Source organism: Haliaeetus albicilla, chromosome 3, assembly GCF_947461875.1.
Source record: "Haliaeetus albicilla chromosome 3, bHalAlb1.1, whole genome shotgun sequence".
Classification (NCBI taxonomy): Eukaryota; Metazoa; Chordata; class Aves; order Accipitriformes; family Accipitridae; genus Haliaeetus; species Haliaeetus albicilla.
Genome location: NC_091485.1, coordinates 11,809,404 through 11,819,630, shown reverse-complemented (window position 1 = coordinate 11,819,630; position 10,227 = coordinate 11,809,404). Strand labels below are relative to the sequence as shown.

General features: G+C 35.2%; 1 protein-coding gene across 4 annotated transcripts in view; it reads left to right on the top strand.

Annotated features, from left to right (window-relative positions):
• The window catches only part of ZNF236 (zinc finger protein 236), a 100,801-nt gene that overhangs the window by 46,120 nt on the left and 44,454 nt on the right, over window positions 1–10,227 (top strand). For all 4 annotated transcript variants that reach the window (XM_069778845.1, XM_069778846.1, XM_069778844.1 and 1 more), the window contains exons 12-16: window positions 370–573; window positions 3,907–4,051; window positions 6,998–7,258; window positions 7,517–7,767; window positions 8,472–8,573. In XM_069778845.1, the coding sequence (XP_069634946.1) occupies window positions 370–573; window positions 3,907–4,051; window positions 6,998–7,258; window positions 7,517–7,767; window positions 8,472–8,573 (963 nt within the window). The remainder of the gene's footprint in view (window positions 1–369; window positions 574–3,906; window positions 4,052–6,997; window positions 7,259–7,516; window positions 7,768–8,471; window positions 8,574–10,227) is intronic.

Here is a 10,227-nt window from a genome sequence, read left to right as displayed (position 1 = left end):
TTCTTTTTTCTCACGGTTTTTTTTAACAGTTTGTTTTGGAAGGACATTTGACCTGCTATCTGCAATTCTTAGGATAGCTTCTGGAAGCCATTGAAAATTGCTGTCACTTTTGCATCATCCAGTTTCCTGTTAACAAGCTTGTGTAAAGTGATGTGTTACAACCAGTTAGTAGTTCAGCAATTTCATATTTACTTTTGATTGGATTTTATGGATCTGTTTTGAAAACCTATTTAACAATAAACACCCTTATAGGAAAAAACCAAAACAAAACCCCCCAAAATAGAAAAGAGAATCTGTATTCTAAAGGTACTTTTCTAGGGCAGTGGAAATAAAATCACAAACTAATATTTTTTTTCTAATCTTTTGCAGGTGTTAGGCCTTTTGCTTGTCCTCACTGTGACAAAAAGTTTAGAACGTCGGGCCACCGGAAAACACATATTGCTTCACATTTTAAACATACTGAACTAAGAAAGCTGAGACATCAACGTAAACCTGCAAAAGTTCGAGTAGGAAAGACGAGTGTTCCAGTACCAGACATTCCCTTGCAAGAGCCCATACTCATAACTGATTTAGGTAAAGAGCAAGTAAATCTGTGCCATCTTGAAATTTGGATTTCACTGGAAAATAGAGGTCATGGTTTGATCAAGCAAACCCATTCAGAGCTTACTGGGAAAGATGTACTTTGAAATAAGTCCATCAGAAATAATCAGGCTTCACAAAAGTGCCATATTTTGTATTTTGCTTGCACTAGAATTAATAAGAAGAGTCTTTCTTTATTTACAGAGAAATTGTATAATCCTTACCAGAAGAAAGTGTGTGCATTTTTACATTACGTTAAGAGAGAAGTTAATTTAAGCTATTGTTAGACTGTTGGTATAGAAAACATGACAGACAGTTCATGACCTAGATTCTTCATAAGATGATCATATTTATTCAAATTACATGTATTAAGGAGTTGGTGTGTTATATGATTTTAGTGTATTTGTTACTATCATGACCTCAGCTGAATTAGTGGTAAAGGGCAGAATAATTCTGGAACGTACTATAGAGAATTCATACAGTTATTTTAATTCTGTTGTAGAATAATTGTTACAACATTACGTAAAACCACTTTTTGGAAAAAGGTAAGTTGTTGTACAGCTCAATCAAGACAGTATATATTGTTGTCCTGTAGAGGTCAATGTAGTGGGCAAGGCGTTTACTCTTCATTGTTGTTTGACTCACCAGTCTGCTAACCTCTGCCTTGTGTGCTGTGTAGTCATCTTTATATAGTAGAATATTACATTGGTAATATCTTTAGCCTAAAATCTTTATCACTCTTTAAAAGTCCTTCTGCTTTCACTGCTTCCAAGAATTACCATCTGCAAGAGTAGTGGTTATTTTGGTATTGGGTATAAGAAACTTAAATTTTCAGACTAGCAGCAAAACTTAACTGACAGCTTCAGATATTCAGATCACACAGTATTTCTTTCTTGAGTGAACCCTGGAAACAGGTACACTCCTATTTCTTGAATTTAAAAAAAAAGAAAAAAAAGCACTTCAGTACAATTAAGATCTGTGCGGTGAAATTCCGTTTTTTGGAAAAAAATTTAATATTAACAAAAAAGAAATACTATAAAAGTTGTTTCCTACGGGTACTGATAACACGTGAACTCTGCTGATATTGGAGTGTTCAATGTAAAAATAAGAAGTTCCACCATTTGTCTAGAAGGTGTCATGTTTTTTCAGCCCACTGACAATATTTCCACTGTTTCCAGAAAAAAAAATACTCTTACTTCTTTTAGAGGTGTCAGGAAACTAGTATTGTTGCTCTGTATTAGTGTTAATCTTCGAGTGGCACCTTTTGACAGAAAAAAAAAGAATAAGTGTTGATACATATTTTACTTTTTAAAAAAGTCTAAATTATTCTAAAAGTCTATAAAAAAGTCCGCAAATTGTTCTGTACCTGTTACAATGTTGTTTCATTTTATTGTGTTAGTTGATGGTATTTATTGAGTAGGAAATGCAAAAAACTTACTGTCATTTTTCTAGCATGTACTGTGGTTCCAAAGATGGAACTGATGGGAGAAAAAAATACCTTTTTATAGAACGTTCCCACTCAGAACTATTTTGCTGACTTGCTATATCCAGTGTAGAGCCACCTTTAACTATTCTAACAGTTTGGAGAAATGTTTCATTTATCCGAGTTGAACTGGTTGAGTAAATAGTTTGGAAGTGTTTTATTAGGAATTTCTGTTATGTATCTTACTAGGAAATTCTGTAGTACTTCTGTAGACCAGAACCACTGAAACTGGGGATATGCTCACAAGTTTGCTATCATTCATTCTAAGAGTTAACTGAATTATTCTGCTTTTGTATAATCAAAAATAACTGAGAGTAAATATTTGTCATACAGAGTTCCTTTTCCTTCTCTTCTGATTTGGAAGACTTGTGTCATCTCCTGTACACTACTACTAATTACCATCACAGAAGAATGCCAGAAGGGATTTAGAAAGTAGGGTTGTGGGTTTGGTTTTGGTAGGGTTTTTTTGGTTCGGTTTGGTTTGAGGTTTTGTGTTGGTTTTGGGGGGTTGTGTTTTTTTGTTTTGGCTTGGGTTTTTGTTGTTGTTTTGTTTGGGGGGTTTTGGTTTTGGTTTTTTTTTTTAAGGGAGAATGTTTTTACTAGGCCAACTGAGTTGGTGAAGGTGAAGGAAGTTTTGGCACACATGTATTTATAAATATATATATATATATGTATAACACACATATGTATACATAAACTTTTTCAAGTCTGAGACAGGTAAACTTGTTATTTTTTCATTGTTGCAATCTCCTCTCAAAATTGAGAGGATTCCCTCTCCTTGTCTTCTGCTCTTTTCAAGTAAATGTGAAATTCAGCAGACACCCTTTAGGCTTTCTTTTCTGAATATGAAACATAGCATGCTAGGTGAAGCAGTATGAAGAAGGAAGAGACAGCATAAAAGGCTTCTGTGGTGAATATTTAGGACCACAAAGGGATCTTTTGCATGTTTGTTGAAACTTTTCATTACTCTCTCAGCCTTGTATATTAGTGTTGTGATGAGTACTTTTGAGTTCACTGATGTGTGAATGATGATGAGTTTGTTTACTTGAGAAGTCTGCTACTGTTCCCATTCTGTCATGGTGTTTGGGATGAGATATCCTTCTGTTGGCTGCTTCTGAGACAGCATACTCTTGTGTTAGCAGTTGGACATTTAGTAGCAGGAACTTTTAACTGATTTTCCAAATTGACACTTGACTGACTTCAGGGACCAGTGTATAAACAGCATTTGTTTAAATAAGTTGGTTTGAGGTTTTGGTTCCCCCCCTGCCCAAATACATTTTTGGAGGTCCCCAGAGAATTAGCAAGACTGACTGATTAGCTAAAGTAGATGTGATGTACAAATAGAACAATTTTTAATGGGCTTTTTTATCCTTTAAGTAAAGGCAGATATATATTATGGTGTTTTGTACTTTTCACAAAATGCATATTAAACATTTGTCAAGTTAAAATGTATATCTGGGGTACATTGATTCAATGTCATTTGGTTAAGGTGGAGGTTGGAAGAGCAAAATATTATTTGATTAGCAGTGAAGTCATAACTGTCAGCTTTTTTTAAAGTTAATGCTTATTTTGGACATATGTGAGGCTTGATGTGATGAGGCGGACCTATGGATATAAGAAGAGCTATCACTAAAATAGATAGCATGTGCAATATAATATGTATAATGCTAAATAGATGCATGCATAATTTTAAGTGCTGAAAACATGCTCATTTTCTTTATTTTCTTGCATACTAAAAGTTTAGTCACATTTTTTTCGAATACTAGCTCTTCAGACTGCTGCAACTTTGGAATAACTTTACGAATTAATTTTTCCTTTTTGTGTGTGTGTGTTTATGTGTGCAGGTCTTATCCAGCCAATCCCAAGGAATAGCCAGTTCTTCCAAAATTATTTTAACAATAATTTTGTGAATGATGCAGACAGACCATACAAATGTTTTTATTGCCATCGAGCCTATAAAAAATCTTGTCATCTTAAACAACACATCAGGTAAAATAAATACAAAGAAGAAAGGAAATGTATGTAATAACAAAATTTATGGAAAAGCATGAATTTATTTAGTGTTCACTGAAAAGACTTCCTTTTTTACCATCTCTTAGGTAGTGAACCAGTGATAATTGATTTTTCTGGTAAAGTTGGAGGAGGCTTTGGACTAGTTCATACCGATGTGCAGTCCTAGTGGTTGTGTTCAGTGTGCAGTTTAGCTTATTAACACTCAGACTGTTTTTTCCTAAACTATGTATAGGAAATAGCAAGCATTGCATGTGGGGTTTTTTCGTAATTTTGTAATTGCATACTGCAGATCATCTGCTTTGTATGTAACTCCTATTTTTTGAGAAGGAAATCAGCTTTTTATTGTGTGCGCTGTTTTCTGGGTAGTAAACCTAGAAGAATTTAGGCTTACATTGTAATCGAGTACAGGTTCTTGGGGATCATTTTGTTGCTTGAAGTTCTGTTCAAGTTCCATATAGTGGGTGTTTGTTACAACCACAAGGTTATGGAGTCACAGAAAAAATTAGGTTGGAGGGGAACCAGTGGAGGGGAACTAATCCAACTTTGTTTTGAAAAGAAAGGGTGGCTTCAAAATTAGATGGGATTGCAGTTTTACAGGCAGTGAGCTTTGACATCTAGTCGAGTTATCAAACATTGCTGCTTGATAGATAAACTATGAATAACTGGAGGAGAAAACATGAAAAAAACCACCAAAGATGATTACTAGGATTTAAGGAAAGATTCCATACAAGTGGGTGGCAATCTGCTTGTTTCTGCAATGTAAGCTTTGTACCACTTTATCACTTTCTCTAATTCAAATTGTGGCGAGTTCCTCATGTTCTCCTTACAAGTCAAGTTCTGTGTTGGTAGGTTCTCAAACTGGCTTGAAACAGTTCTTGGTTTCTATATGCTCTCTTAACGAGAGGGGGCAAGCCTTGCAATACCACATCTTTTCCTTCTATAATATCCTATCTAGATTTCTCACTGTCTTTTGTAGACACAATCAAGCTGGATTGATTTAAATCAAAATAATTTTAAAGTAGTAAGTGTTGCTGGTTTGCGTCATTATGACCTTCGATGTCCTTCATTGAAATAGTTGATTTTAATTGTGTTTCACACTTGTCTCTCTGTTTTATTAAAATAACTGTCAATGGTTAGTTAACATTAAAATGTTTGTTGCCACTAAAGAGGGCCATAGCTGCCTAAAGATGGCCTTATTTAGCCTAAATATAAGCTAAATTTATGCATATTTTACTGAAGCATTTACGTAGTTTACGGTTTTATGTAGATTCATAACTTTTCATCTTTCATTTGTGTTAGAGAAATATAGCTGACTACCTAGTTCATTTTTCTTTCACAGTTTTGTCAGAATTCTTTGAATGGAAATTGAAAAGTGTTTTTATTACACAGAACATGAACAGCTTATTGCTTAAACAATTGGTTTACATGCACTGAATTCTCAATTATTTTTTTTTCTTGTCAGAATACACTTAGTGTTTGAAAATTCTGTTCTTCAAATGCCTGTGTTTGAATTCGTTCTGCTGTTGGGTGTACACACACTCCAGCTCAGGATAAACTATCTTTAAAAGCCTCGTTGCTTATTATGTGCATCTTTGTTCTTCTTCTCCCATACTGAAAATACTAAGATGTGATGGGGCTACCAGTCACTCGCCCCTGTGCTTCTTTCTGATTGATCTTTTCAACAAAGTACTTCAGTGAAGCATAGCTTAGCTTGGCTTTGTTAGGGGTTTTGTAGAGGAATTAGAAACTTTTCTCTTTTTCCATGTTTGTTCTTTGTAAGTTGGCATCGGTATACCTAAACTACTAGACTTGATGCTTGTGTGGTTAGTCTGTCTTCATGGAGTGGTGCTGATCATTGCTTAGAAAGCTTGTTTCCCTCTCTGAAAACAGAGGGAAATTTGTAGTAGGGGTATTTTCAATAGAGCAGTGACTGAAGAAGCTCTGTGTGTCAGATTCTCCCACAGGCACACCAGGGAAAGGTTGGGATACCCCATTGCTGATATCCATAGATGTATATTGGTAGCAAAACAGTAATCTTGATATCTGTCACGCTTCTTTATGATGGTGTCTGATGTGGTGACCATAGACTTCTAAGGATACTGTAATCATAAGCCATCCCTAACTTTTCCCAGTTTTATTAAATCCTCCTTCCTTTATCTTCCATTTCCTAGCATTCACATTGCTTTCCCCCTAGCTCTCATTCCTGGGATGCTACAGTCATAATCCTTAAAACTCTCGTTGCGCTCAGCTCCGTTTCCTAACCTGTCCTTCAGTCTGTTTTATATCTCAATGTGGTCCTAAAGGGAAACTCCTCCAGCACCTCTGGAAGGAAGGATATAGTGAATGGGATGTGTTGATAGTATAGGTGAGAGAGGTTCCCCACTTGATTATTGTTTTCACATAGCAGTCTGAAAGACTAGTTGTACTGTGCCTTGTTCAGGGGGTATTCGGGGTGGACACAGTTCGTTTCCCAAAAATTCTGTTATTAAACGTAGTAGTAGTATGTAGTATGAGGAGGTCAGTATATTTTTCTCCAAACTTTCGTGGTCATTGTTTTAGCTCAATTGAGGAAAATATATGCAAATGATAATATACTGGTCTGAAGAACCTAGTACGTTATCTGGCATGGAAAAATTCAACCCAAATGTTTTAACTGAGGCAAAGTATGATCAGAAAAGGAAATTGGACTGCAGAACATAAAATTGTCATGTAGTATTGCTTCTAGCTCTGCCAGTGATGACGTGTGGGTTGTTTATAATTTATTAAAGCTTTAATTTCTGGATTTTCTTAACTGAGGCCTCTTCCATCCATACAGCAGTCACCTTAGTTTGGTTTATTTTGCTCATTTTAAAATTCAGTCTTTTAATACCTTTGTAAATCAAACTGTTAAATCTACTTTAACTTCTGCTCTCTCTTAAAAAGGTCACATACTGGTGAAAAGCCATTTAAGTGCTCTCAGTGTGGAAGAGGTTTTGTGTCAGCTGGAGTTCTGAAAGCACATATTAGAACACACACTGGATTGAAAGCTTTTAAGTGTCTTATATGCAACGGGGCCTTCACTACTGGTGGTAGCCTCAGGCGACATATGGGGATCCATAATGACCTTCGACCGTATATGTGTCCATATTGTCAAAAAACATTCAAGACATCACTAAACTGTAAAAAACACATGAAGACTCATAGGTATGTTTATAATTTTTATATGAATCCTTCAATATATTTCAGTAGACCTTCCTTAAAGATACTTGGAAAGGCAGCTTTGCTCTGTAGCAAATGCTAATAATTGAATAAGGATGTTTGTTTATGGGTAACAAACACTTAGGTAGCTCTGAAGGTATACTAAATTATGGCGTATAATAAAAATAAATTTTTTTTTCATGTACTAATTAGGCTAACTGTCTAACTGAAGCCATGAAAAGACCTTCTTACCTTTCTTTGCAGATACGAACTTGCACAGCAACTTCAGCAGCATCAGCAGTCTGCTTCAATAGATGACTCTACAGTAGATCAGCAGAGCATTCATGTTTCTACACAGATGCAAGTGGAGATTGAAAGTGATGAGCTACAGCAGTCAGAAGCTGTTACAACAGATCAGCAGGCTATTTTAGAGTTAGACCAGCAGCCAGTAGTAGGCACAGAAGAAACAGCACTAGAACAACAATTGGCTGATCAGCCTTTAGAGCAAGATGAGGGTGAGTATTTGAAATATGATAAGGTTTATAATGAGGTAAGTTTACAAGTTCTCAAATAACTTTTACTTCAAAAATGTCAATGATTTGAGTTTCAAGACAATGCAAGTAAACAACTAGAAAAGTACATGGAGTAAAAGCTAACTACTTAAAGTTTATTGTACCATTTCTTTCATTCATTGCTGTGTGGGTTTACTGTTAAAAATACAAAGGTTGATTAAGGTTTTCACCATTTAGTTGTATCAAACAAAACTACTAAACAAATATATAGAAAAATAATACTATGTGCACAAAACTTTACCACATCACCTCTATTATTAATAAAAAACACTGCTATATAGTCTACTTAGGAAGTAATACCTGTGTTTTGAGATGGGAGAGTACAAAATATTTCGTGTACTTATTCTATTACTAATTAGTGGAACAAAGTATTTTGGTTTTGCTTATTTGCTCTTTTTCATGGTGTAATGAGTTAGCAAGTACTACAGAGGAATATAAATAAAGCCTACAATAAGGAAAGATTTAAATGCCTATTCGGCTAATAATTTTCTATTTATTTTTAATGCAGTAAAAATTCAGATGACTACAAAATGTAGGTTTTTGGGAACAACTGAATTATCCAATTAATTACATAATCTTTCTTTACATTTTTTCCTTCCTTTTTCTTCTCCCCCCCCCCCCCCCCCTTCTTACTTTACCCATTTCAGATAGATTTGTGACATCCCAGCATGCTTTACAGGAGAACATCACTCAATTTGAACAACAAGCTATAACACAGCAGCCATTTGATCAACAGGGCTTATCACAAGGTTAGTAATAAATAATGGGGTTTAAAGTGATTTTTATAGATCTGGCTTTACAGCATAGTTATCATAAAGCATTTCAAAAGTGGGCATCCACAGGCAAAGTAACTGCAATGCAGAGAACTTGCAAAAACTTTTTCTTAAATTACTGTTTTGAAAGTATATTTGGTGGAATGTTTTGAATAGTTAAATATAAATGGATTTTGCTTTTATGAGCCGATATTTAGTCATTACGGTATGGGGTCTGTAGTCAGGCACTTCATATTCTTTCCTTGATTGTGTTTGAAATTGCTGTGGCAGTAGGCAGTTTACACAACTTTCCCCCTAAATATGCGTGCTCGTAATCTGAAATGATAAGAAACACCATCTAAGATTTGACTGAGTGGCTGTTGGGATTTATTATGGAATAAGTGCAAAATACAATAATGTAAAAATCATACTTTCACCTAACCACAGCAGTTTCCTTTTGTATTTTATAAAGCTGCATAAGTAACAAATAAAGAGATTGTAAACATTCAGAAAATCTTTTTTTTTTTTTTTTTTTATCTACAAAATAGTGAGAAATAGTGTAAAGCTTATGTCACCCGCAGAGAATGAAGAAAAGACTGTGTTCCTTTGCTTTTCACTGCTGGATTTCTTGAGTTGTTGCTTGATATGAAGCTACTAGTTTTGTTTGGGTTTTTGGGGGGGGGGGGGGGCAGGGAAAGGGGAGCTATGTTTAAGGCATTTACATTTCTTTTGGTTGGGAAGTATACCTCACTGGCTGACCAGTCAATCCTCTTCCTCCTTGTTTCTGACTCCAGCAAATAACTTCATACTTAGATAACTGGTAACCAGTAATTGGTATTCCATCTGCTTAAACTTCTCTGTTCTTCATTTCATTCCCTGTTGAAGTATATAGTGCCTTTTGTAAAACGTAATTGACTGTGCTAAGTTGAATGACGATGTGAAGAAATAGTATAGTTTGTTGCCGATTTTAATTCTCTAGGTTGTACTGCTTTGTATGTGACTTAAAAAAATATTTAAGTGTCTGCCTTTATTAAACAAGACTGAACCAGGTCCTGCTAAAACCCTATGGATTATTTTCCTTGGTTGCCTTTTACAGTTTTCCAAGTGAATGAGAAGACACTACAGAAAAAAAGTGCAACCTTTCACTCTGTGTTACTCTTAAGAGTGGTGGTGGCTTTTGTTTGGATTTTTACAGCTCCTTTGAATTTGAAAATCCAATACATAAACCTTGTTTTGTTATCTTATTTAGACTTCAGTTTCTATGTATGTGTATCTTCTCATTAAATAAATATGGAATACTGAGTGATTTCTTGGGGAGGGGGGAGACTATTCTAAATCTCACAAAACAATTCTTTCATCACCAGAAATCTAGGCTGATCATCGGTACATTATAAAATTGGTACAGAGAATCAGAACATTTGTGGTGTGGTTTTTTTAAGTCTCATTTGTATAAGATGTCTCCTATTCTACTTGGAATCTCATCCACAGATTCCCAACTCTTTGAAGTTTCCTTGAAGATCCTGGAGCCCTTCAAAATTTTTGAATTTCAGGTAGGTAAGCATTTGCGCGGATGCATGCGTTAAATTGGTCGACCCTCTCCCTATGTCTGCATCTGTGCTTCATGCTCCTAATTTCTTTTTCCTGTCAGCTA